The sequence below is a fragment of the Trachemys scripta genome, chromosome 24 (assembly GCF_013100865.1).
Source record: "Trachemys scripta elegans isolate TJP31775 chromosome 24, CAS_Tse_1.0, whole genome shotgun sequence".
NCBI classification, from domain to species: domain Eukaryota; kingdom Metazoa; phylum Chordata; order Testudines; family Emydidae; genus Trachemys; species Trachemys scripta.
Genome location: NC_048321.1, coordinates 9,677,481 through 9,704,121, shown reverse-complemented (window position 1 = coordinate 9,704,121; position 26,641 = coordinate 9,677,481). Strand labels below are relative to the sequence as shown.

At 54.2% G+C, this 26,641-nt stretch overlaps 1 protein-coding gene across 1 annotated transcript in view; it reads right to left on the bottom strand.

Annotated features, from left to right (window-relative positions):
- Positions 1 to 400: 400 nt before the first annotated feature.
- The window catches only part of IQGAP3 (IQ motif containing GTPase activating protein 3), a 39,497-nt gene continuing 13,256 nt past the window's right edge, over positions 401 to 26,641 (bottom strand). The window contains exons 12-38 of the mRNA XM_034756710.1: positions 25,616 to 25,779; positions 25,143 to 25,303; positions 24,347 to 24,471; positions 24,096 to 24,259; positions 23,536 to 23,626; positions 22,738 to 22,905; positions 21,693 to 21,835; positions 20,589 to 20,759; positions 19,855 to 19,938; positions 19,279 to 19,350; positions 17,596 to 17,665; positions 16,962 to 17,170; positions 15,897 to 16,049; positions 14,852 to 15,015; positions 13,914 to 14,138; positions 13,683 to 13,823; positions 12,537 to 12,621; positions 11,838 to 12,070; positions 8,533 to 8,665; positions 7,943 to 8,045; positions 6,273 to 6,420; positions 5,886 to 5,973; positions 4,627 to 4,839; positions 3,866 to 4,032; positions 3,284 to 3,385; positions 2,735 to 2,843; positions 401 to 1,568 (exon numbers count right to left, since the gene is read on the bottom strand). Coding sequence (XP_034612601.1) covers positions 1,455 to 1,568; positions 2,735 to 2,843; positions 3,284 to 3,385; positions 3,866 to 4,032; positions 4,627 to 4,839; positions 5,886 to 5,973; positions 6,273 to 6,420; positions 7,943 to 8,045; positions 8,533 to 8,665; positions 11,838 to 12,070; positions 12,537 to 12,621; positions 13,683 to 13,823; positions 13,914 to 14,138; positions 14,852 to 15,015; positions 15,897 to 16,049; positions 16,962 to 17,170; positions 17,596 to 17,665; positions 19,279 to 19,350; positions 19,855 to 19,938; positions 20,589 to 20,759; positions 21,693 to 21,835; positions 22,738 to 22,905; positions 23,536 to 23,626; positions 24,096 to 24,259; positions 24,347 to 24,471; positions 25,143 to 25,303; positions 25,616 to 25,779 — 3,800 coding nt within the window. The 3' untranslated portion in view covers positions 401 to 1,454. The remainder of the gene's footprint in view (positions 1,569 to 2,734; positions 2,844 to 3,283; positions 3,386 to 3,865; positions 4,033 to 4,626; positions 4,840 to 5,885; positions 5,974 to 6,272; positions 6,421 to 7,942; positions 8,046 to 8,532; positions 8,666 to 11,837; positions 12,071 to 12,536; positions 12,622 to 13,682; positions 13,824 to 13,913; positions 14,139 to 14,851; positions 15,016 to 15,896; positions 16,050 to 16,961; positions 17,171 to 17,595; positions 17,666 to 19,278; positions 19,351 to 19,854; positions 19,939 to 20,588; positions 20,760 to 21,692; positions 21,836 to 22,737; positions 22,906 to 23,535; positions 23,627 to 24,095; positions 24,260 to 24,346; positions 24,472 to 25,142; positions 25,304 to 25,615; positions 25,780 to 26,641) is intronic.

The following is a 26,641-nucleotide window of genomic DNA, read 5'->3' as shown; positions in this document are numbered from 1 at the left end:
CGAGGTCTTCCCTAATTTTGACATGCCCAGGCCCCCTTCCCCTGCACTTTGACACATTGCAATGGGTGAACCAGTCTGGCCAGGGCCCCATGGTAAGCGGAGCTATTTTGATCCATTTTTCCCCACTGGAACCCCTGGGAGGCTTTAAAATGAAGTTAGTGGCCTTAATTAGGTTTCAGCTGCTCTCTCTTGCACACTGGTTTATTATTGTAGGGCTGCCCATGGGTCCCAGGCAGCCCACACACTGGTTTATTATTGTAGGGTGGCCCAAAGGTACTGGGCAGCCCACACACAGTGTTTATTATTGTAGGGTGGCCAACACTGGTGTGGTTATGGGATTTTTCTTCTTCTAGGGGCAGTCTGATTCTGACTGAGAAAACAGAGGTAGCTGGTTTTTTTGGCTGGGGTAGGGAAAAATTACAATCAATGTATCTTTTAAAAAAATTAAAATGTCAAAAGATCAGGTCTGCAGCCTACAACCCCTCCGTGTCCTTAAACGGCCACTGGCCAAGTGACCCGAGAGAACTAAGCTCAGAACTCAAACATCTAAAAATACTAGTTTTAAAAAACGGGTTTAATATACATTAAAAAGCCACAGAGACTGCTAACCCCCTCCCTCTCTCTCACACACACCTTGTGCTAAGAGTAGTCCAACACCAGCTGTTCAACTAGGCCTGAGCCCGATTCGCTGCCGTTCAGCAGAGGACCCTCACGTGGTACATGGATCGTTTGCACACCTGGGTGCAGCCCAAGAACTCTCACGCGTCTCTCGCTGGTTTCACCCGCGTCAGGGGGAAGGGTGAAAAAATTTCCAACCTCGCGCTCGCGTGGCTGAGAAGGGATAAGCCAGAGCTCAGCCACTCGATGCCTAAAAGTCTCAGTCTAGTTAAAAAACACACAAAATAAAATAAACCATCGCCTTGTTCATAGGAAGTGGGCGGCAGCTCGGAGTAATAGCGTTTCCTATCTAGTCAAAGCAGCAGCAGCATGGATAAGGCACGGAGGAATCAGACCCTGGGGCACCAGCTCCATTGCTGCAAAGGGACTGCGGATCAGCCGTCAGCCCCCCAGCTGCAAGGGGGCAGGCAGATGGGGCAGACCAGCACACCAGTCATTCTAGACCCCTGCAAAGCCCCCTGGGGACCATTGCCACAAAAAGGGCAGTTGTAAGGGGTGCTGTACCCTCTGCCAGAGCGTGCGCCAGCCCCTGAATAGGGGAGGCACAAGCGTCATCCCCCCCACCCCCTACATGTATGCTGGGATCCAGATTTAACCCCCAAGGCAACAAGTTGCGGCTTGATGTAGAAGAGCTCGAGCGTGCCAGTTCTGGGCAGGAGAGAGTTAACAGCAATGGCTCCGGTTCTGTCGTTTTCCCCCTCTCCTTGGCAAGGTACCGTTCAGAAGCCGGATTCTGTCCCTGAAATCTCTTTGGCAGGTTCCCTCCCCCCCTCCTCCTACTTCCTGAAGAACTTCTTGTTGAGGAGGAAAATGAGCAGGTTGACGTTGACTTTGGCCTTGTCGAACAGCTTCATGACGGCCACACCTTCGTACTGCAGCTGCAGCAGGTCCTGGGAGGGAGAAAGTCCCACTGGTGACCGGTCTTTGGTGGAGCCCGAGCCAGCGCCCCTGGTGGTCAGGGAAGAATCTTTCCCTCGACTTCCAGGAGCTCCGGATCCTTCCCTCAGCTCCTTCCGAGCTGCTGTTGGCACATCATGCTGGGATTCCATAGCCAACGGCATCCCTGGCTCTCCGAGCAGCGGACAAACGTTCAGTCTCCCAACACCCCCGCCAGTCGTAGGCATTATCCCCCGTTTTACAGATGGGGAAACTGAGGCAGAGGGGAAGCAATGTGCACAGCGAGTCAGTGACAAAGCTGGGAGCATAGAACCCAGGAGTCCTGGCCCCCCTGCTCTAACCACTAGATCACACTCCCTTCCAGAGCTGGGAATAGAGAACCCAGGAATCTTATCAACCAGTTCCCTGCTCCAAGCGCTCTTCCTCCCTGGAGGGGTTTACTCTGGTATAAATTAAGGATTCTAGGTAGACATCTCATCAGCCTCACTATCCAGAACACCCCTGGCTCGGCGGCTTGTGCATTGGCCTCCTAAACCCAGGGTTGTGAGTTCAATCCTTGAGGGGGCCACTTAGGGATCTGAGGCAAAAATCTGTCTGGGGATTGGCCCTGCTTTGAGCAGGGGGTTGGACTAGATGACCTCCTGAGGTCCCTTCCAACCCTGATCTTCTATGATTCATAGCTCATCTGTGTTGGGAGGTCAAAGCTAACTGCCTGCTGGGTTTGCATTCCTGGGGATACCGGGGTTCAGGGGAGAAGGTACTTCACTTTGTCTATGGAGCAAGCTGGCTGCACTGTCAAGAATAGACCCTAGGGAGATAACAGGTCTCCTGCTCCAAGCACCAGACTGCTCTCCCCTATCAGGAGTGGAACCCTAACTTCTGTTCCTGGCTCGGGAAGGGAGTGTGGTCTAGCGGGTAGAGCACGTGGCCTAAGCCAGGACTCCTGGGTTCTATCCAGTCCCCTGCTCCAACCAAGATATTAACCCTTGGGAGTCTATGTAATGCATACCTCTCGGACGGCAAGAGTTAGTGTAGCTGGGTCACCTCCGAACTCCAACCACGGATTGGTGCATTGACTCCACCTCGGTTCTTCTGTGCTGCTGTTATGCTCAGCACAGAAGCATCCCCATGGGCGAAGGCACCAGGGCTGGTTCCCTACCTGATAGTGGAGCTGGAACTTCTCCATGTCGATCCCCATAAATCTGGCCTTCACCTGGAACTTGCCGGCTTCCCCACAAGGAACGATGTCGAAAATCACGTTCCGGAACCTGGAAGGGGAGAGAGTTAAACGAGGGCAACGGAAAGGCTGAGACAGCAGCATCCGGACGCCTGGGTTCTATTCCCGTTCTGGAAGGGGAGTGTTGCTTAATGGTTACAGCGGGGTGGGGGACTGGGAATCAGGACGCCTGGGTTCTAGTCCCACTCTCTGCTGCTGATCAGCTCCGTAGCCTTCACTCGGTCTGTTTCCTGTTGTACACTGGGATAGATTATACGCTGCTTCACAAGGAGTATATTCGAACCACCAGACTTGGAGGAAGAAAGCACCTGAGATTCTCTCATTTTTTGGCCGGCTCGAATAATCTTCCCTCTTACACACTGCCCTCCCGGAGGCCCCTCTGACTCCCAGCCTGTATGGCCTTTAGGCTGAGACTGTCAGCAAAGGGGAAGTGAGCAGAGCCAGGCTGAGACGACCCAGGTGAGTACTTACTGGCTGACAGGCAGGTCTTCGATCTCCAGCAATACGCCCTTCTCAAAGAGCCGCGCCGCCGTGTAATGCAGCGACTGCTGCTTCTTGGTCTTCCCATTGAGCCTTAAAAGAAAAGGAATGGGGGGAGGAAGGGTTAGAAGCAGAGAACGCCGGGGGCTGAAATGAAGTCACACAGCAGCCTGCCTGGTACGCGATAAACACAGAGAGTCGCTTACACTGACGCGTCCAACTCACAGATCTGGACCTACAAGTCAGATCTCCAGCGGGGCCGGAGGGGGGAAGTCAGTGAGGTGGGGAGAGGCATAGAGGGGTTTCCAGATTAAAGGGATGTAGGGGAGAAGGCTCTTGAGCCAAGAGAGGAAGTAAGTGCTGGATGAACAGAGGCGGCCAACTAGCAAGAAGGCTTGAGGTTAACTAAAGAGGGATATAAGGCTACATACAGAGTGGAGAAGAATTCCTTCCTGACCCCTGATCAGCTCATGCCATGAAGCAGGACATTCAGTTACCCTCCGGCTTATCCTGCATAAGTGTTGGCGGTTACAGCTTTGAGCTCTTTTCCAGCCTATACATAGTCCAACATACTTGCTGCTGGCAGCCAGGTTGTCCAGACATGTCCGGATGTACTGATTGTAATAGTCAATTTGCTCCTCATAAAACAAGGTCTTGGAGTTGAGGCCGCAGAGGGTCTGCCGCAGTTTCACTAGCTCCCCCTTGCGGTGCTGCCGGTAACGCCTCTGATTGCGAATATCCTGGAGCACGGGCAGGGATGAAAAAACAAAACAAACAAACAGCTGGAAAACCCCTTGCCTTGTGCCAGTTTACCGAAGCGAGAATCACAGCGACTCATGCGTGGTTACAAAGCTGACCACAAGCTAAACGCCAGTTGGATTCTGGGAACAAGATAAGGACCACGGGGCTTAAAGCATCGGATTCTCTTTCAGGCACTTACAGGAATGTTCCGAGTGGCCGCTTACGTCCCCCGAACACATCCGCCCCCTCCAACACTAGCTGCCCCCAGTAGCTCTGTTGTGCAGATCAGTATCTAACGTGAACTCCATTATTGTCACATCTGAGCACTGCACAATCAGTGTCTTTAGCCTCATCCAAGGTCACACAGGGAGTCTCTGACAAAGTAAGGACTTGAGCCAGACTGTCTGCTGGAGCCCTCTGCTATGTCTGTCCACCCTAGTAATTAATTTGGCTCCCATCTGAACTGAGCCCTTCCAGTATTAATGGACTCTGTGCATCCAACACCTTCGGCTTATCCTGTTATCGAGCCTGTTCCTAGTCCCCCGGCCTTCTCCTAGGTTCTCTAAGCCAGGGCAGGCTGCAGGGCGTGGTACCTTGGCCATCTCGTTGATGATCTCCTGGTACTGATTGGCGGAGTCCACCACCCCCAGGCTCTCCAAGCGCCGCAGGTTCCGGATGACTTTCCGCTTCTTCTCTTCCATAGAGAGCTGGCTGTTGCCAGCCAGGGAGCGGTTGCGTTTCAACCTGTCCGGGGTCTGGGCCTCGCGCAGGGCCCGTCTGTGCATCTGGTGGTGATGGAAGGCTTCCTAGAGAGAGAGAGAGAGAGGAACATTTCTTCCATCAACGCGGCACCTGCGGCAGCATCCCCGGAAGCAGGTTTCGAGACTTGGAGGCCGCGGGGAGAGCATAGGAAGCCAGCCCCCCAGCAACCACACACACGCACGAGCCTCAGGCCAGAGAGAACTACATCTCCTCCCTGAGCACAGTGAACTCCGGCTTCTCAGACTGGGTGGGGCACAGGTGGGCTGAAGGAATCAACAAATGCTCCCGCGCCAGGGTGCGATTGTAACAGGCTGGCCTGCCCCTTTCAAAGATCAGGAGACCACTGGCCAGTCCGGTTCAATTATTCACCCGAGCCATAATTAGTTGCCTTCCTGCCTAAGTGGGATTAACTGAGCTCAGGTGACAGCCCGATAAACAGCTGGGCCTCGGGAGAGGGCAGACAACATGTTGGGCTCCTGGGGAAGGCCCTGATAGGGTGTGGAAGAAGCAGGGGACTCAGCTCTACCCTGGAGCGGATAGGGAGCCTAGAAGGGTCTGGAACAGAGCCCAGAAGGCAGGCTGAAGAAAAGCCCAAGCGGGGCAGAAGAACCTTTTGTTTGGACTTGTTACCCCGGAAGGGGTTAAGTTTTAGTCGGTGACTTGGCTGGAGGGCTAAGCCAGGGCATCAACTTCAGCTTGTGTGGGGAAGGCTGAAGGGGCCCACCTGGGAGGAGGAACTTTAGGCCAGGAGTGCCTGCAGCACCACCACACACGACTAGCAGGGGGCGCTATGGGGCAGCCACACCTGTGCTATATGCTCCAATTAAGCTCCTCTCCTTTGCAATGATGTGTGCTCGCAGTATATATCTCAGCCAGTAGATGGCACTGCGTGCTGTAGCAAGCTCCAGGCAGGGTGTTAGCCCCGGGTAAACAAAGGACACAAAGCTGGAACTGAAGCTGGGTGAAAGCCTGTTTGTTATGTGTAGCGGTTGTCTTTAACGAACACCTCCTGTTTAAGACACACTGCGATTCACCCAGCCCCCAACATCCCCCTCTGCTGCCAACCCCTCTCTGCTATTCTCCACCCCACCTGATCCTCTGATGCAGCTGTCCGTAAGATCTCCAAGAGGGAATCCCCCGGCTGGGACTGGATCACGTCCACTAGCATCTGTTTGGTGCTAAAACAAAAGAAAGGGAGCACAAGTTACCCATTTTGGAGGAAGGGGGTGGGTTGAGCTAGTTAGCTGCAAGGCGATGAGCCAAACAGTGGAAGATTTCCTTGCAAATGCCACTACCAGGACATCTAAACATATCGAGCAAAGCCAGGACTCCAGACCAAGATGGCCCTTTACTGGCTTGGCTTCTGAGTGTCAGAAAAGCTTCACTGAATTCCTTGGGCCACAGGGTCCCTTTCAAAGGAGGACGTGCCACAGACTCGCTGGATGCTGGATTGCCACGTTCAGAGGGCCGCTCTCACCTCAGCAGCAAGCTCCTTGTATCCGCCTCCTCGCTACTGGCCTCCACCGCATCGAACTTGTTGGTGAGGGTGAGCGAGACCTCCTGCTTGCCGAGCTGGGCCAGCGCTTGCTCGGGGCTGCCATCGCCTGGATTCGGAGCGCTCTCGCCTGCAAGGGGGGAGGGATAGCTCAGTGGTTTGAGCATTGGCCCGCTAAACCCAGGGTTGTGAGTTCAATCCTTGAGGGGGCCACTTAAGGATCTGGGGCAAAATTGGTCCTGCTAGTGGAGGCAGGGGACTGGACTCGATGACCTTTCAAAGTCTCTTCCAGTTCTATGACATAGGTGTGTGTGTGTGTGTGTATAAATAAATAAAAAGGCCAAAGAAAGTCAGGAGTAGCTACTCGGTCATTCATCAGGGGAGAGGGGTGATCAGAGCCAGGGGGGAAGATCTGGGTTCTACACGGCACCCTGCCACTGGGGTGGACTGCTATATGTGGGGTAAATCACTCCGAGCCTCTCTGTGCTTCTGCTTGCAAACCTGAGGCTTTGAACAATAAACCATCCCACATCAAATCAGACCTCAAGAATTAACACATTCAAAAACCAGTCGGAGAACACTTCAACCGCCCTGGTCACTCTATTACAGACCTAAAAGTCGCAATACTCCAACAAAAAAGACTCCAACGAGAAACTGCTGAATTGGAATTAATTTACAAACTGGACACCATTAAACTAGGCTTGAATAAAGACTGGGAGTGGATGGGTCATTACACAAAGTAAAAACTATTTCCCCATGCTAATTTTTTTCCCCTACTGTTATTCACACCTTCTTGTCAACTGTTGGAAATGGGCCATCCTGATTATCACTACAAACGTTTTGTTTCTCCTGCTGATAATAGCCCACCTTAACTGATTACTCTCGTTAGAGTTAGTATGGCAACACCCATTTTTTCATGTTCTGTGTACATCTTTCAACTGTATTTTCCACAGCATGCATCCAATGAAGTGGGTTTTACCCCACGAAAGCTCATGCCCAAATAAATTTGTTAGTCTCTAAGGTGCCACAAGGACTCCTTGTTCTTTTTGCTGATACAGACTAAACACGGCTACCCCTCTGAAACCATCCCACTGAGTGGTACCTGGTGCCATCTTATTCCTTGCTAATCAGTAATCCTCCCAGCTCAAAGGAGGAAAAGTGATAACCCCGAGCATCATAGAAATAAGTAATGGACCCTCCCAACTTGATCATAAGGATGAGAAACAAACGGATGTGACAGTACTGCCCACCTCACGCAGTTGAAAACCCACAAAATGGGCTTAAAAATCAGGAGATCTAACATATAAATAGGGTTCTCTTTGCCCCCCCGCCCCCCGGGTCTTAATGCACGCAGGTCATGTTTTCAAGTTTTTTTCCTGCAACCACGAGGACTAGAAACTTGGTTTTCTAAAAAGAACGTGAGTGGAGGTTCTATGAGTCGCATGACTTCAGGGGTTGAGGCTTTAAGGGAAAAAACAAAAACCCAAGGAGGTGGCAACACTAGTTACTCCCCCAACAAGTAATTTACTTGGCCCAGGTGAAGGGAAGTTAGCCATGCTACTATCAGAGGTGGGAACAGGCAATATATGTTCACTTGAAAGAAGACACAAGGGGAGGGGCGTTCTTGAAACTTACAAGGGGTCTGCACGTACCGATTAGAGACTGGACGGTAGGCAGCTCATCAAGGTCTTCCAGAAGCTCATGCAGAGGGTCCTTGTGATCGGGCGAAATGGAGTCCTGATGCTCTAGTAACAGCTACATCACCAGAGGGAGACCATGAGCGAGGTGGAGAGCACAAAAGGAATAAGATTAAAAACCGTATTCCAGACAAGCGCCCACCATGATATAAACCAATGGTACGGTCCGGCCTTGTCTGGAATACGGCACGTGCACCGGTCGCCCCACGTCAAAAAGGAGATTGCAGAATTAGAGCGCGGTTCTGAAAAGAGCAGGCGGAGACGCCTCGGCACCGTCCCGCTGCGGTGAGGTGGTAGTAACTGGCAGGAGCAGGGCACGCAGCCACTGCCTCGCTGAGCCCACGGGCAGGAGCAGAGCTGACCCGACCCGGGCGGGGGGAAGGGGCAAATGGGTTTGTTTTCCGACCCCACCCCAGCACTTGTCGCAGGTACTGGTTGGGTTGCCGGGTCCCAGGTTTGAGTCCTTCATGGTGACAGGCACCAGGGTGAGCCCTCCTTCCCCTCCCGACCGCGGCAGAGGCAGAATCCTTTCCAGACCCCTTCACCTTGTGGGTGTTAATGATCTCCGCCGCCGTGATGTAGACGACCGGCCTGGCCACAGCTACCATCTCCGAGTACTCATCCACATTAAACCTTTCTTCCGGCTCAGGGACGGAGCAGGCAGCACAGATGAACTTCCTATGGGGAAATGGGGGGGGAAACTTATCCCTTCCGTGACTGCTGAATCCAGTCCAGGATTTAGGGCAAGTAGGGAACAGGCGGGGAGGGATAGCTCAGTGGTTTGAGCATTGGCCTGCTAAACCCAGGGTTGTGAGTTCAGTCCTTGAGGGGGCCAGTTAGGGATCTGGGGCAAAATCTGTACTTGGTCCTGCTAGTGAAGGCAGGGGGCTGGACTTGATGACCTTTCAAGGTCCCTTCCAGTTCTAGGAGATAGGATATAGGCTGGGAACCAGAGAGAACCACAGGGCCTGCCTCTCAGTAGAGAGAACGCCACATCACAGCCCGCGCCTCTGTCTTCTGTATCCTCAGGGGGGGTAAAGCAGGAATGATACTGTAGGAAATTTCAATGCACTGCTTTATTGATCCCGTGACGGGAAGCAGCAGCCGCTTGCCCAAAGCGGCCCGGTTATTCATATCTTCCTGTGGCCCAGGTCACGCTTCGAGACCTGATCCTGGGCTAGCCGGATCCCAGGCTGGTGAGTGCGGCGTTGCTGTGCACCCCTCATGCTGTACGGCCCATTTGGCTGGGGACTTACACAGGGGATGTCTACATTGCAATCAGAGGTGCGAGTGCAGCACGTGTAGACGTACCCGAGCTCGCTTGGCTCTCGCTAGCTCAAGTAAAAATAGCAGTGAACCCTGGGTAGCCGTTGTACAGGTCCGCCCGGGGTACACAGCAGATTAGCTTTGCTTTGCTTCTGTTGTTCCTCGCGCTAGCTCCGGACTGTCGACACGTCCTCTGATTGCAGTACAGTACACCCTGGGCACGACGCCCGTCACAATGACAGATGCCCCCTGGGGTGCGCAAACCCCGGGAGAGGGTTTTTTTGCGTAATGGTCGGGTAGACGTTTCCGACTTGCGCAAAATTCGAGTTAGACAAGGCGTATCGGAGCGGAACGCTTGCTTAAGTCGGGGAGGGTCTGTACAAATCTTGGGCTAAGCAAACCTGGTTCCTGGATCGCTTGAGCCCGCTGCTGCCCCAGGGCCAGAGGAGCTCCTGCTGCTGGACTCGAGGTGCCAGCCACCGCCATCCCCCCGACACCTCCCGGCAGGTCTCTTTCCCTAGAACCAACCCCTGGCTATAACGAACAAATGGTTTGGATCCCCAGGGGTTCGTTATAGCCAGGGTGTACTGTACCAACTTACCACCTACATGCTCCGTCCTGTGGGGTTTTGTGATGCATTAGCTAGCGGCACGTGCTTTTGGGCACCCAAACAGGCTAGAACTCACCAAGCAACTAGGCGTGAAAGGCAGCAGCGCTGTTGCGTTACCATGTCCTGCATCACCCTCTCCTGCCCCTTTAAGAACACACAGTTCCCACTTCTAGTGCCGTCTTCCCTCAGTCCCCCACTGGAGTCATGGAATGGAGGGTGCTGATTGAGCACCTCATGGGATTGGGCCCCTTCCAGCAAATCCTAGAGATGTGACACTCTTTGGGGCAGGGACGGTCATTTCGTTCTGTGTCTGTGGGGCATCAGGGGGGGCTTGTTCAGGACTGAGCCCCCTGAGTGACACTGCAATACAAGTAGTAAATCAACCCCGACGACCCTGGTCAATTTCGGGCCTCGGCCTGGGACCGGAGCTCTGTGCTGCTCCCCGTACAGACCGACCCTCTGCCACTTCTCTTCTGCTTCGCAAGCTACCGCATTAGCCAAGTCCATGAGCTGTCCCCCGAGAACAAGGTGGAGAAGCAAACACACGCATTCTTCTAAGTGCCTAAAAGGTTTTGAATTACGGACTAATTTATTCACGGAGGCCGAGGGGAGTGCCAGGAATGCGGTTTAATCATTGCACGTTCGTTTTTACTCTGATCTGCTTATTGAAACCTGAGGTACCAAAGGGGCACATGCTAATTACTCTCAACTATTGCCAAATGCTGGAAACGACAGAGGACTGGGGAGGAGAAGGGGCGGGGGGAGAGTTGCACAGAGTTTCGACTACCTTCAGGGACAGTTTAAACTGGACAGCAAAGAGGAGGCATCATTGCAATGGGATCTCGCACGGTGTGTATGTGTATTAATTTAGAGCTGAACTGGGATCAGACCAAGGCCTTGTCTACACTAGGAACGCTTTGCTGCTTTCATTGTACCGGGCTATTTAAAGTGATACAACCCCACCTAGTATGGATACAGTTACCAGTAGAAAGGAGTGTAGACTGGATAGTCATGCAGATTTGGGGAGCGAACATAAGTTATGCCGATCTAAGTACAGTAGAACCTCAGAGTTACGAACCCCCAAGTTACAGACCAGTCAACCACACACCGTATTTGGTATTGAAAGGGTCCAATCAGGCAATAGCGGAGACCCCAAAAAAGCAAATACAGTACAGCATTGTGCTAAACGTAAACTACTAAAAAAATAAAGGGAACGCAGCATTTTTCCTCTGCCTAGTAACGTTTCAAAGCTGTATTAAGTCAATGTTTAGTTGTGAACTTTTGAAAGAACAACCATCCCGTTTTGTTCCAAGTTACAAACATTCCCGAGGTGTTCGTAACCCTGAGGTTCTACTGTACAGGCATTCTGGTATAACAGAGTCCACACTATGGTTTTTACTGGTGTAGCTAGATCTGTTAAAAAAAAAATATATATATATATATATATATATATATATATATCACTCCCTTAATTCCTATTAATTACTTGTATTGTCAAAGTGCCTTGGGGCCTGAGCCACGGACCACGACCCCACGGTGCTGCCTGCTGTAAAAACACAGAACAAAGGGACAGTTCTGGCCAGTTAAGTGTAGATCCTCTTTTCCACTCACGTCCCTAGCTAAGGCGGCGGCTGCTGCTGTGAAAACTCAGTTAAAGCTTTGCTGTTACCCCAGCTTTGCAGCAGCACTAGCAAAAGGAAGCCTGACCTTGTGGTTGAGACCTTAGCTTAGAATTTAAGAGACCTGGATTCTGTTCCCAGCGCCGCCACCGACTCCCTGCAGGAGACTCGGCAAGTCGCCTTGTCTCTCTGGACCTCAGTTTCCCCATTTGCGAAAGAGGGATGAATAATACCTCATGTCGGCCTTGTTTGTTTCAATTAAACTCTTTAGGGGATCGGAGCAGTCTCACTACATGTACGTACAGCACCTAGCGCAATGGGACCGTGGCTACAACTGCCACCGCATGGCACCAACCTGAACTTAAAGTGGGCTTCTTCCAGGTACTGGTTCACCACCCGCAGATGGCCGTTTTCCCCCTCGAACATCTTATTGGCCGCCGCGTGCTGCAGGATCTTGGCAATGGAGCCCAGGTTGCGCCGGTGCTCCGGGTGCAGGGCCACGCCGGCAGAGATATCAACGATATCGAAGCCGTCCGGAGCCACCACGGCCGGGTTCATGAAACGGTAATAGAGCAGGTTCCCGACAATCTAGGGTGCAGGGAGCAGAGAAAGGGAAATATTACTACGAGTGATGCCTTGCTCTTATGCGGCTCTAGCCTGGTCTGGATGCTGCCTAAACGTTTGTTCCAGGCTATAACACATTGGTAGTTTCCTGTACAGCTTTGCAGTACGGGGCCTATGAAACACAGCTCAGGAGTTCTGATTGCAACCCACAGGGGGCAGCAGTGCACATACACTAGCCAGCTCATTACACTAGGATTATCCCTCTTACACAGATAGGGAAATGGAGGCACAGAGCAGGCATGTGACTTGCCCAAGGCCACATGGTATAACTGGAATCCAGATCCCCTAAGCCACACTGCCTCTCTGACGGGATGCCAGGGGGAGGGCAGGACGGCTATCCAACGCCTCTCTAGCCTTGATGTTTAGAGGCAGCCAGCTGCAGAGACCTTGCTGCTGTCACCTTGCCCAGCTATCTACGTTCTCTACTCACCTTGCAGATCTCCTCCTCGCCGGCATCTGGGAATTTCTCAGCCAGGGACGTCTTTAGGACTTTGGCCACGTAGCGCATCCCGTAGCTAAAAGAAATCAGAGAAGAGGAGGCTCATCACGTAGACAGAGGTCAACCAGCGGGCTTAGATTCACATGCGCTAAGGCCAGAGCCCGTTAACGATCATCTAGTCTGGCCTCCGACAACCTCTCCCAGTGCTTCTTGAATCCAGCCCAGGACAGCAGATCTATGGGAAAGCTATCCAGTCTTGAGATGCTGGGAGAAATCCACCGCATCCCTAGACCAGTTGTTCTAATGGCCAATTACCCTCCCCATTAAAAATCTGCTCCTTATTCACTGTAAGCGCGTTGGTGTCTTTGTTCTGAGTTTGTGCAGCACCTAGCACTGCGGGGTCCTGGGCCGTGACTGGGGCGCCCCAGCACTGCAACAAAAACAGTGACTTGGTACAAGTGATGTCTCCACTGCCAACAAAACCCAAGCCAAGCCCGGCGCTCCCTGGGCCAGACCTTGCCTAAATGACAGTGTAAGCTCTTTAGGGGCGTTTTCCTGCATGTCAGGCCAGCCTGTGGTGCCATATGCCACCCGGCGAGCCTCTCCGAGAGCTCTCAAAGCCCTCTGCTATCTCTTAGGTAATCTCCATGGCACCACCCTCTTGTGTATGGAGGTGCAGAGTATTACCCAAAGTATTATCCCCATTTTACAGGGGGGAAACTGAGGCATGACTTGCCCAAGGTCAGGCAAGGAGGAAGCTCAGGTCTCTCCAACTCCCAGTCCCACATTTTAACCGCTAGATCCCACTCCTCCTCTGAAGGAAATGCTCCCCCTCCATTACCGGGATGTGAACTGCAGAAAGAGCTGCTGCACTCCAGGAATTTGGCATTAATTAATTAAACTAGCATGAAGAGTCCTGCTTGACCCCTTTCCTCTGCAGGTCTGAGCGCTCCATGGAGGAAGGTCGGGACTGGCTTTACACATGGGGAAACTGAGGCACGGAGCAGAGCCATGACTCGCTCCAGGTCATACAGCAAGTCAGGGGCTGGGAGTAAACCTCTAGCTCCCGGCCCAGTACCCTCTCCAGTAGGCCACGCTGCCTCACCGGCTGTAACAGACAGGCCCGGGGCTACCTACGGAATTTTGTCCACGGAAGAGGTGATGGCAGAGAGGAACTTGTCCGTCACTGCCAGGAGGTTGCGGATGGAGATGTCCAGCCGACGCTGAACCTCGGGGTGGCTCAGGGCCTGCTCGGGGCTAACATCATATGGGAGCTTGCTGTGGATAGAAGAAAGACACCCTTAAGCGTCAGCACAGGGCAAGCCAACGTGGCCTCTGTGGCGAGGCTGGGCGTGGGCCGGGCCTGACCTTTTCTGTCCGCTCTGAGACTCCAGCTGGTTGATCCAGGCCTTGTAGATGTCCACGGGGTTGGTGCGGATGCTGAGGGTTCTGTCCTGTAGAACCTCCTGCACGGGGCTGCCCAGGATCTGACGCAAGGCGTTCTGCCCGCGGGCATTCCGGTAAAAGCTCACCACCAGCCGGATCACGGTGGGGTTCCCCGTTAGGATGTCACGGAGCTGGTCGACTTTGGACCTGGACGGTGGGGGTGAGAAAGGACAAAACTCTGATCTGGGATCAGAGCTGCAGCCAGCACAAACAAATAGCCACTGAAGACAAGCAGCACAGTTATTGTGCCTTCAGGATCTGCCAAGCTGTGGAATCAGCCTACCTCCTGCATGTCTAGATTAGTCCAAGGAGGGTGTCCATGCCCCTCAGAGACTTTGGTGCTCAGACTCTAAAGGCCTGGCCGCACTAAACCCTACAGCATGTGTAGACACACCTGAGCCAACTTGGGCACCAAGAGCAGCGAAGCCACGGCCGCACGGGCTCGCTGCCTGAGCGCACGCCCGAGGTCTCAGGCCGGCTTGTGCAGCCGTCCTGCTGTGGATGCCCAAGCGACGTAGATTAAAGTCAGCTCGGGTCTGTCTACACATGGTGCAATCACACACCTGATTGCAAGCCAGCTATCCCCTGAGGGGGATAAGCGCCAAAACCTAGTCAATAGGAGTTTGGACAGGACCTAGCCCTACATCCTTGCACGGACAGCTAGGGAGCGTTCTGTTGACTCCTAGGCATCCACGTGTCTCAGAGGGATCTAGGAATACCAGAGGCTGAGACGGTTTCATCTGAATGCAGGGAAGAGACAGACTGCCAGCTCCTTAAGACAGACAGGCATTCAAGCCCTGGTATCAGGGCAGTCCTGGTCTTGGCCTCCCTAGCCGATGGTATGTGCCCGTAGCACTTACCTGATCTCCTCCTGCAGGGCGGTTTTGAAGAGCTGAAGGAGCAGGTAGGCCTCTCTGGGGTTGGACGCGTAGTTGTAGAGCGTGAAGACCACCGATTCCATGAACTTGGTCGACTTGTTCTGGGGCATCTGGAAAATCAGCTTAGCCAGGTACACAGGGTGGGTCTGCGGACAGAGGAGAGGCGTTAAAGAGGAGGGTTATCCTGGGGTCCGAGGGCTGGAACAGTCAGCGTGCTCTGGCGAATACAGCCCTGGACTGGGAGTCAGGAGACCTGGGTTCTCTTTGCAGCTCTGCTGGGTGACCTCGGGCAAGTCACTTCCCCTCTCCGTGCCTTCCCATCCTTTGTCTTGCTTGATTAGACAAAGCTCTTTGCAACAGGGACTGTCTCTTGCTATGTTCACATGCAGGCCTAGAACAATGGGGCCCTGATCTGTTATAGCCTCTAGGTGCTACCGTAATACGAGGTAACAAATTGACACCCATCGCAGGAAAACTAATGAGCAGATCCCACTGTCGCAGCCCGCTGGGGTGCACGCACGCATCCCTGCACTGGCTGGGGCAGGTGACAAAGCATCCGGTGATGGTAACTCAGAGGTGGCGCTTCCTTTTAAGGAGGGAGCTGGTCCAGACAGAGAAGGGGAGAGGAAGGCGCTGGGGAGGGAATCTGCACAGAGCATAGGGCCAGAAGGGACTATTGGATCAAGAGCCCCAGGTGCCAGCAGTGCCCAGGCCCCGGCGGGGAATCGATTTGGGGAACCGCACCCCACCTCTGCGTCAGCGAGAAGACGACATTTGCAGCAACCGCTGCCTCAGCCGGGCGTGGCTTTAGGAAAGGCCGAGGGAGCAGAATCCCGGCCGGGCAGGGTTTCCATTTGATCGGACGCCGACCTGTTGGTAACCCCATGCCCGAAGACGGGGTTGTGCGCGGACTCCCTGAGCCCACATGCAGTCCCTCCAGGGAAACCGAGGCAGCAGGCACGTGACCGGATTGGGGGGGGGGGATGCAGACTGTTCCCGCCCCCCCCAAACCCAGCAGCCAGCTCACCTGTAGCAGGTAGAAGAGGTGCTGATAGGCCTCCAGTTTCTGACGCTTCTCCTTGCTGAGCGACTTGAGCCCCTTCTGTTTGTCGATGGCCATCAGGTCCGACAGCTGCTCTTTGTTCTTCTTCGTCAGCTTCTTGCAGTGGGAAACCACCTCCTGTCGTGGGGCAGGCGAGCGGATAAGGGGGAGGGAGGCAAGAGCGCCTAAGTGATTTAGGAGCATCCGCCCCATTGCCCTAGTTGACACCAAAGTTATTTGGGAGCACAGGTCTCATTGGATTTGCAATGGGAATTGTGTTCCTAAATCCTCTGGGAAAATGCCACCCCTTCGGGCCTTGGGATTCACGCAGCTTTGCCATTTACACATCACGGGGAAATTCATCCCCCATCAAACCACACCCACCAGCTCCACATGCACGGCGGAGGCCTGGCTCGCTCTGCATGCAGTTGGCAGGCTCCCTGTTCCCCAACAGGCCTCGGGCAAGTCAGCAAGGTGCTGCCGACCTCAACAGCAGGCAGCGTGACTTAGTGCATAGCGCCAGACCGGGAGTCCGGACACCGGGGTCTATTCCCAGCTCTGCCACTGGCCTGCTGGGCAAGTCACTGCCCTGTGCCTCAGTTTCCCCACTGGTAAAAAAAAAAAAGGGATGGGGATATTGATTCGCTTTGAGGCACATGGATGAAAAGCGCCACAAAATAAAAATAAATACACAGCTCTTCTACATTGACCCAGCTCATAGGGGGCTGGATCCGAAGCCCCCTGAAATCAGGGGAAAGATTCCCGCTAACTTGCGTGGATTCTGGATTAAGCCCTGTGACAGATATGGCAATAACCTGGACAAACGTCATCGCATTAAGTTACGTCTTATTGAATTCAGGTTAGGTAGCGTTGTAGGGCAGAGATTGTATGCAATTCCATGGGGGAGGGGAAACCCCAGCCCTCCAGGGACAGGGGTGGGCGGTGTGATTAGGCAAAGTCCCTCAGGTTGTAACAGCTCCCAAGAGGTGCCCCCTAGTGGAGGAAAAGCCATGGGACAGCTGAGCTACCCCCCCCCCCAAGCCCCCTGACCTGCAGTGTGATCCTGTTCTTAACCAGAAGCCCGATCTTGATGTCCATAAGGTTGAGGTCGCTCTCCAGCTGCTGGTTGGAGCGGATCCTCTTCACCACCTCCTCCCGCAGCTTCAGCAGCTCCGACTCCTCCCAGAAGTCGTGCTGGCTCTGCTCCAGCAGGTGGGCGAAGCGCCGGACGATGCTCAGTGGCGGGTCCCTGGCGTGGACTGGCAGGGGACAGAGGGAACTCTCCCTTGAATGCGGTTAAATGGCTACTGAGGGCTTGTCATGCTCAGGGCCAGCATAAAAGGGGCTTAAAAAGTGGGTGGAAATGGGAACCAATAACACTCCCTGCACCAGGGCCTCCCCGGCTGGCATGGAGCTAGTGCAAGGGCTCTACGCCTGCTCCCAGCATAGGCATGGAATAGGGGGTGAAGCCAGAGCATGCTGCTATGTGGCTATTTGTTGATTCCAAGCTCCCTTAGGAAACACCAGGGCTGGCATGGTCTCTGCACAGCACCAGACTACAGGGACTGCAAAGGGGGCTTCAGCCCATACCTGAAGTGTAGGAATGGTAATGAGAAGGCAACATCCTTGTGATTAATTAAAGCCACATCTGTATTAAAGAAAACCTAGATAGGCAGGCACTTACCCAACATTCGGTAATCCCCACGGGCCTTGTTAGCTCTCACAAAAGCCTGGATTTTAATTACAGCATTAATCTGCCAAGACAAACAAAGGGGAAGAGGGATGTTTCCTACAGCGTCCCCGTGGCAGGCAGCAAATGTAAAGAGAAAAAAAAACATACCAGCCATGCAACTAGCAAACTGATTAGCTGGGGTGTCAGGCAGAGGGAGTGTCCTCAATGGGATCCTAGACAGTGAACTCCTAGCCAGATGCCTGAGAAAATGTTCTGAGCATGGAGCAGGGAGTCAGGACTCCTGGGTTCTATTCCTCGATGTGAGGCTGTGTGCTTTGAGCAAGTCATTGACCCGCCCTCTGCCTCAATTTCCCCTTCATCTGTGAAGTGGGTTTACTCTCTTCCTGGCTCACAGGGGATTTGCGAGGGTTTATATGTTAGCAGAGTGCTGAGGGTAAAAATTCCAAAAGCATCTAAGTCAACAGGACTTAGGAGCCAATCACTTAGATGCTTTTGAAAATTTTACCCTGGGTCTTACCGGCTGTTGCTTTCTTCAGGAGCCGCTACATTTGGCAACAGGCTAAATGAACTCCAGACACTCAGCTTCTTAATTTTCGCAGGCAACAGACTTCCCTACCCCACACCCCTTTACCCCAAACTTTCAAAAGGGATTAGCAACCTTGGGTGCCACACCTGAGAGGTCTTAAAGGGGTCTGATTTGCAGAGGGAGAGTGCTCGGTGTGATGTTCACACACACAGAAGTTAGATTAAAAACCTAAATCCTTTTGCTAGAAGGTTGCAATGTCACAACTTTATTTCTTAGAATTCAGAACGATAAACACACAAGAACCCAAAAACAGAGAGAGAGAAAACAGACTGCTCCCTAAGGCAGCAAGGCACCACTCACCCCACCTTGCTTTAAACTGGGACTTTACCAGCTCTTCTGATCAAACACTTCCTCAAGAACCCCCTAGTCTGTGAGCAGGACCAGGAATGAAGGAACTACACAACCAAACACACACATGTGGCTTGCCATTCCGACACCATCCTCAAAACAACGCACTCAGTCCTGTCTGAAAATCAGCCTTCTTGAGGTGGCTCTCATCCGGCACCCAAGCTCACTAGACACTGACAAATGTGGGCCTTTGGACCTGGACACATCCCCACCCCTTCCTCTTCATCAGATTCTTTTCCTGCAGATTTCAACCTAGGGGCAAATTCTAGCCCCCCACCTAGAAACACAAAGCTCCTCCCTCATCCCCAGGTCCCATGCTGGAACGCCACACAGTTATTTAGCTGTTTCACTTTCAGAGGGCTCCTCTTTGCTCCAGCACAAGATACAAGAGGATTTGAGTGTCTCCCTCAGGCAGAGGAAGAAGAGGGTCTAGGGACTCTCGGGGTACGTTTACACTTCGAGCTGGGGATGTAACACACTCGCGCCAGCTCTCAGCAAGCTCGCTTGCTAAAAATAGCACGTAGCCACGGTAGCACGGGCGAGGCGTCCTGAGTACATACCTAGCACGCGCTCGGGATGACTGGCCCGTAAGCTAAGCACGCTAGCTCAATGACGTCTCCTTGAGCTGGGGATCACCCCCCAGCTCCAAGTGTGGACGTACCCTTAGTCTATTTGCAAGAGGTTCTTTTCAGAGCCTCTGGGGTTATATTTTCACTTGCTCTCACGGATCAGCCACTCACGTTCTTCCTGAAGTAGCGCAGCCGTTCCCGGTACCTTTTACGAGCTCGCCACATCCTCACATATGCCTGGATCTGAGAGGAGGGAACAGAAGAGGAGAGACGGATTTGGCCATTTTAACTGGACACGGGAAGCCTTGGAGGGTATTCTCCGAGACAACGATTTGATCCATTTCACTTGGGCTCCCTTAGTCCATCTACACAGCACTAGGGGGCACTGGGCTCCCCCAGGTGTCTTTTCTGATCACAGATAACGCCAAGATTCTTGACCACTGTAACGCTCTCTGCAAGAATTTTGGGTGTCACCCACCTGGGGTCAACATCCAGTTTGGGAAGCCATGTCCTGCCTCCCTAAAACTCCCCCTGCAACTAGATGCAGTGACTTAGGACAGAAGTGATAAATGTATTCTTGTTGCTGTGAAACAGCTGCTACATTCCACCCCAGAGGTGGCTGCATCTCCACAGGGATTCCCATATCTAGACGGGGAAAATAGCTGCAAATAGCATGTTGTTGCTACTAGAAAACAGAGGAGCAGGGTGTGGTGGGGGGGATTACAGAAGCAGACAAGGCTCCAGTACCTTTATCACAGCATCTCTGTTTTTTTGCAAGTACCGTAATCTTTGCAGGTAAGCGCTGCGCTGTCTGTAGCCTCTCCAGCATGACTGGATACCCCAAGAGGAAAAAAAAAAAAAATATCACACACACCAATCAACTACAGCATGACATTTCTGGGGTGACCCAAGGCACCAGCTTCCAGTGTGGGAAAGCCTCATCTGTACCCACAGGAGGAAATCCTCACACCTCCAAGCTGCCCTCGGGAGAGCACAGAATACTCCCAATAACCCCTACTCCTCAGCTCATCCTGCCTCGGGTAGTCTTCAACAGAGCCTACGAAATCAGGGTCGGAACCCCCTCCCAAAACCCAGGCTGCAAGCCCCCAAAGAGAGAGAGGCGGCGGCTATAGAAAAAATACAGGTCTTCAACTGTGACCATTGCACTACTGAACGTGGAACACACGTTCCACCCTTCCCCCTCCCCTGGGTGTGTCTTCTCAGGTGGCAAGCTCTTTGAGGCAGGGACTGGTGAGCACCCTGTACAGCACCTAGCGCACAGGTCCCCCGTTCTTGTCCGGTCCTGATGCCCTACCATAATAGACAGGATGAATAATCAAGGTGTTCTCCTCTCTGTAAATAGGGGGTAATACGGGAAGTGGTCAGGATGCCTGTACAACACCCTGAAGACCCAGCGCTATATAAATGATGTCGTGCATGTCAGCGTGTAATCGGCTTGGCAGTCTGGCAGCACTCCTCACTTGAATTTTGATAACAGCAGGTAACTGCTCCCGCAACAGATGTCTGCGGGCCACGAATTCCTGGCGGACCAGGTAGCCCCTCATGCGGGCCTGCAGCCTCACGACGAATCCAGCGTTGGATTCCCAGAGGCGTTCCTGGTCGTGGGCCGTGGTCACTTCCGTGATCGTCAACTGCAGAGATAGGAGAGAGACAGATCAGTTCAGGAAGACTTTGTATGCGTCAGATGCACGTACACCATCCACCAATGAGAAGGGAACACCCCCAGCTGGGTCAGCAGCTGGGGTTGAACCCAGGCCATCTGGACCTAAAAAGCACGATCCGCTGCTGTTTTGAGCTGAAGGACCAGATCCAATCAGCTCAAAGGCAGAGACAGACTCATAAGCTTCTTACTCAGTTCAGCCAATAGAGGGAGACAGAAGCACACTTTGCCAGTGTGTTACATCCTAAAGTATATACAGACGCTCCCCAACTTATGCAAAACTCGAATTTTGCATGTTGAATTTTGCATAAGTCGGGTTTGCGTAACCCGGGGGCCTCTGTATGCTAGCAGGATTCAGTGACAGGATTGGATAATCCTACGGCTGGAGAGTGCATAAAAATATCCCTTGGCTTTTGGAAGCACTAGCAACCTTCATGCTTCAGGGCATGAGAATCTCTAATGGGGTCAGGAAGAAACAGCTCCCTAGGGCAGGTTATCCTGTAACCGCGGGATTCTTGCACCTTCCTCTGAAGCAGCTGGTACCGTTGCTGGAGATAGGTCACTGGGCTAGATGGACCCCAGGTCTCATCCAGTCTGGCAACTCCCATGAGCCGGATGTTTAAGAGTTGGGATTGTTGCTTCCAGTGATATGACCCAATCTCTCTTGCAAGCCTCTGGGCAGAACAAGAGGGCTGGAGAACGAATGGCTTTGTTATTAACATCTCTGAAGTGCTCCGGCATGTCTCAGAGGGATAACGGGCTAGAACCATGGATGCAGCCAGAGCATTTAACACACAGCGCGTTAGCCTGGACGCCTCGCGGATCAACATCCAGGGCCCGGCAGCAGCAAGCCAGACTCTTCGGCACTACTCCAGGCACGAGGGCTTTGGTCACTGCCCCTCACCTGGATTTCCTCCCGGCTGAGGTGGGTGGAGTTAAGGACAGAGTCACGCGGCCGCTCCCAGCTGCCGTCGAAGCTCTGCAGGCTGAAGTAATACACGTTGCCATCTTTCAGCTGGTGTCTAACCCAGTGGTGTTTGGCGTTCCCTGAGCGTTGCCGTTGGGACAGGATTAGGGGAAGGAGAGCGTTAATAGAGCTAGCCACACACACGCGCGCACACCCCCCCCCCCCCCCCCCCCAAGAGGAGAGGCAGCTGCAGGGTTAAACCGACCCAGCAGCAAAGTGGATTTCAGTGGCCTCTGATCAGGTTTTGAAACCAAGGCTCAGCTGAGGGAACATTTAGGCAGCTCTCTATAGCCCTGTCCCCAGCTTCAGAGTTCGGCTTTCAACTCCCTGCTCTCCCCACATACATCCAGACAAAGAGCCTTCTCCCTTGCATCGGATGCCCTTCCTACAGCAACTATCTGCCAGCCCCCCTCTCTGCTTTTGACATCTGGCTTGTGCTATTTCTCCCCTCGCGGTCACCCATCCTCCTCCTCAAGCGGGAACTGAGGCGCAGAGAGACTCGCCCAGAGTCCGCGGCAAAGCTGGCTCTCCCAAATCCCAGGCTAGGGCCCCAACCACTAGGCCATCTCCCACGTTCAGCCTCCCCTGGCTGACGTCCCCACAACTGGCCATACTGGGGCAGCCCAATGGTCCAGCTAGCCCAGGACAGCAGCTGGTACCAGAGCGTCAGGGGGAGCGTACAAACCAGGGCAGCTAGCAAGACCACCCAGTCTTCCCCTCTTGGCTTCTGGCAGTCAGAGCTTTAGGGTCGGCCACGTCTTCCCTGTGGAGTGCGTGGAAATTGGGGGTTATTGCTCTGGACTGCGGTAGCCCCTCAGGATCCCAGTCACGGACCCGGGCCCGCGGCGCTAGGCGCTGCACGGACACAGAATGCTCCCTGCCCCAAAGAGCTATGGATGTTCGAGGCAACTCAACGCCAGCAGCTGGTGACTCAGCCCCGCCCCCGCCGTTTTCAAGGTCAGAGGAGTCAGGGGCCTTTTACCTGCTTGTCTCTTGGTAGCCAGGAGGGCGGCGAGCTGGGCCTGGTAGGCCCCTGCACATTCTGCCACGACGCCGCGCAGGGAGACGTCCGGGTTACACAGCACGCGTGCCGTCTGAGCCGGCTTCCCTTCTTTTATGGCCTGGTTGATGGCAGCAATGCCTAGAGCCACTATGGGAAGAGACGGGGAAGGAAGGGGTTAAAAAAGGAAGAGGGTGCATTCATCCACACACCCGCAGCGAGCCCAGCTTGGTCCAGGCCTGCCTGGAAGCAGGTCACCACGGCCAGTGGTCTCCAAGCTTCCAACAGCCGAGTTCCTGCTGCATCGGCAGCCCAGTCCACCTTTGCAACAGCCATTCCCAGTGAGTAGTTAGCAGCCGGTTGAATGAAGCTTTGGAGAAGGAGATTAACCCTTTACGCCCCGGGGGAATGGTACAGAGAACAGGTTCCTAGGGGCTGCTCCAAGTCAGATGGCAATTGGAGGATCAGGGGAGAAGCAAGACGTCTCGGAAGGATCGCCACTGGCACAGCGTTCAGTGGCGTTCACTGCCGCGGCTTATGGGTCAGCATCCCAGAACCCCCGAGCCTAGCTCATCTCGCAAGGCCTACCCTGATCCCTTAAGATCTCGGCGGAGAGTATCTCGCAAGCCCTGGAGATTCAGGGAGGGTGGAAAGACCAGCATCACCGGGCTAGAGAGTCTCTCCCCGTCCTGCATTTCTTGGCGCGCAGGGGAATAACGGAAGAGCGCCGCGCTGCAGCGCCAGCTTGAACCTGCTCCAAGTTAGCTTCCGAGCCCTTACATCTCCTGGCTGCCTCGGTGTCCTGATTGGCCTTGGAAACCCCTTGTTGGATCTCCTCCCACCAGAGAGCTGCTCCATCATCTCCGGTCACCTAGGAGACAGGAGGCACAAAGGGATGAGCTGGGGAATCTTTACAAACCGCACAGAGGCAGTGCTTCCGTCACGGAGATGCAGCCACCTCTGGGGAAGGGGCAGCTGGCAAAAACAGCATTTAACGGAGTGGGAGGAATTTGGCTTCAGGGCCCCAGGGCTCTTGTGGAAAATGCAATGGGACCTTTTGGAACCAGGTGGAGCAAGACGCAGGCAAGAGCCTGGAGACAAAAAGGCAGAAATTCCCCATGTGGCCCTGGGACTTTGGGCTTCTAACCCAGGGCCAAAGGCCACTGCCAGGAATGTGAATCCTTAACCCAGCCTTGGAATGACAGTTCTCCCCCGTCCCGCACATCTATCCAGCTGGATCGTTCTCTGCCACACGCTGGTTTTAACGTGGCCCAAGCAACAGCCCTTCCAACCCCTTCCCTAGCCAGCTGGTCTCGGCAGCGCAACACCGACAGTCTTACCTGGGCTTTCTGCCTTAGCGCAGCGGTCAGGATGTGGTGGTAACGCCTCGCTCCCGGGAGAGTCACGGCAGAGAACCCGGCAGAGGGCAGCAGCAGAGCAGCGAGCGTCTTCTCCGGGTCGTCCTGCGCCAGCGCCTCGTTGATCAGTCTGATGGCGAGGATCTCTGCGCCAGGAAGAACAAAGACAGCCGGTGATTCCGAGCTCACCACAGCTCACGGAGCCCCAACGCTCAGGGATAAAAGCCACTTACTGTCGTTTTCGTCTTGCACCGCCGAGTTGGCGCTGTTCACGCAGGCCTGGATGTCGTTCCAGCTCAGGAACGCAACCCCGGCTTTCCCAGACCGGTGCTTCAGTTTCAACAAGTTGTCAAAATAGCTGAAAGGGGAAAAGACAGAGCCAGTGCTTAGCACGGGACTGAAAGGTCCCGCATCCAAGGGTCTGGAAAACGCCGTCAGAAAATGTCAAAACGCCCCGCCGCAGGAGGCAGTCTCTTGGTTTCCAAAATGGGGAAACTGAGGCACAGAGCAGTGAAGGTCACGCGTTGAGCCAATAACATAGCTAAGAATGGAACCCAGCAGTTCCGACTCTTAGTCCCGGCTTTGGCCACCCAGACCATCCCCCCTCCTGCCACAGGCAGGAATAGAACCCAGGAGTCCTGACTTCCATACACAAATTCACCGCTAACTCTCTTAGCATAAGACCAACATTGTTTTCTCCTCCAGCAACAGATCCCTCTCTTGCCACCTGACCTTCAGGAAGCTGGATCCAAGTGGTGGCTCCTGGGAAGATCTGCAGCCAGCCCCAGATGACATCTGGTAACAGAACCAGGTTCCAGACAGAGTTTACCCATTCAGGTCGTGGGTTCCTGCAGGTCCTGTTTCACAGCCTCAGAAATCTCCCCACCCAGCTCGACCCACCTCACAACCGTCAGGGGCCTGGCTCTGTCATTTTTAAATGCCACAAAGCCTTTTAACTCATTCACGGCCAATTCACTCCACTGGAATCGGTACACCGGGCATCATTCCCACTCAGATCCACCCAATTACCGCTGCACGTTTGCATCCTCGATGTCAGATAGGCCCAGGGCAGGGCTGACCAGGCTACTCCAGAATCCATAGACGTCCCCAGCTTCCAGCGCCTGGTCGATCAGCGCCACGGCCGAGAGCATCTCCACTGCAACGTACAGTTCCTCCTGCCCCAACTCACCCTGCAGAAACGGGGAGGGGACGGGCACACACAACAATGATCCTTTTCTGCCCCCCAATCCCTACAGTTCCCAACACGAATCCATTTACAGTGGGGGAAACTGAGGCACAGAGAGACTTGTCCCATGCTGTCTGTGGCAGAGATTGAAGCCAGATCTCCAGTCCAGGGCTTTCAGCACCAGGCCAATGAGCTGTAGCGATTCCCCTGCAGGGACTGCAGTCTGGGAAGTGCATGCTTGTGAAGGTGGCCCCCAGGACAGCCTCTGTCACCTCTCCTCTTTTCCCCGCCCCCGGAGACGCTGCCCTCTCCTCACCTGCGGATGGTGTTGCTGTAGCAGGGCCAGCTCATGCTGGTACAGCTGGGCGGCGAAGGGAAACGCCTCGGGGAGCTGGGCCTCGGGGCTCATCAATTCTCGCACCGTCCCCGTCGCCTCCCCCCGGCGGATCGAAGCGTTGATGCGGCTCACGGCCTGCCTCACTGCGCGCCAGCGGGATAAATGAGGCAAATTAACCGAGGGGCGAGGGGGCGGAACTCGGGGCTGGTCTTAAGGCAGCGCCCAAACCAAGCTCACGTCGCTTGAGCGGGAGCGGCCATGCTGCAAAAAACTAACCCTCCGGCGGCACGGAGCGACTGCCTCCCTGCTGCGTGGCCAGCCCCAGCTTCACCCCACCCCGGCAGCTGGAGGTTACAGCCCCGCTGCGTGTCTGGACGGGAGCCGGGGTAGGGGGAGCACTGCTGCCAGCCCGCCAGCGAAGACACAGGTCTCCTGGAGCCCCGGCTCTGGGCTACTGAGGAATTGTCCTGCCCAGTTCCGTTCAGCGGCAATAATCGCGGGGTGTTGAATTTGGGACGATGGGGGCATGTGAGGGCGGAGATCTGGGGCCCAGGCAGGCCCGGGCTGCCTGAATTCTGCTTATTGCGCGGGGCTTTGCAACCCAGACACTCTTCCGTACCACGTGCATTTTGAGCAGCTCGCCTGCTGCACAGGGGACTTGGGGCAGGCGTGATGCGCTCTGCCCAGGCACGGGACTGGCCCTAGCGGCTCTTTGCTGCCTTGGCAACAGGGCGGCATTGCAAGGCAGGGGCAGGATAGGTCCATTGGGCCAGGCAAAGTCCCCCGTAAGCAGGGACACAAGTTAGGGATGGCCCAAGCCCCAGGAGCTCCCAGAGGTGATGCAAGCGACCTTCCTTCTACCTACCAGCTGGCGCATGCCCCATCCCTATAGCAGCCAGATGCCAAGCACGATGTGCAGACCCTCTCCGGCTGGGGCACTAATGCGTTAACATTTCCAAGACAGGAGCGGGAGCAAATGCAGCAAGTGAACAGAGACAGGAAGTC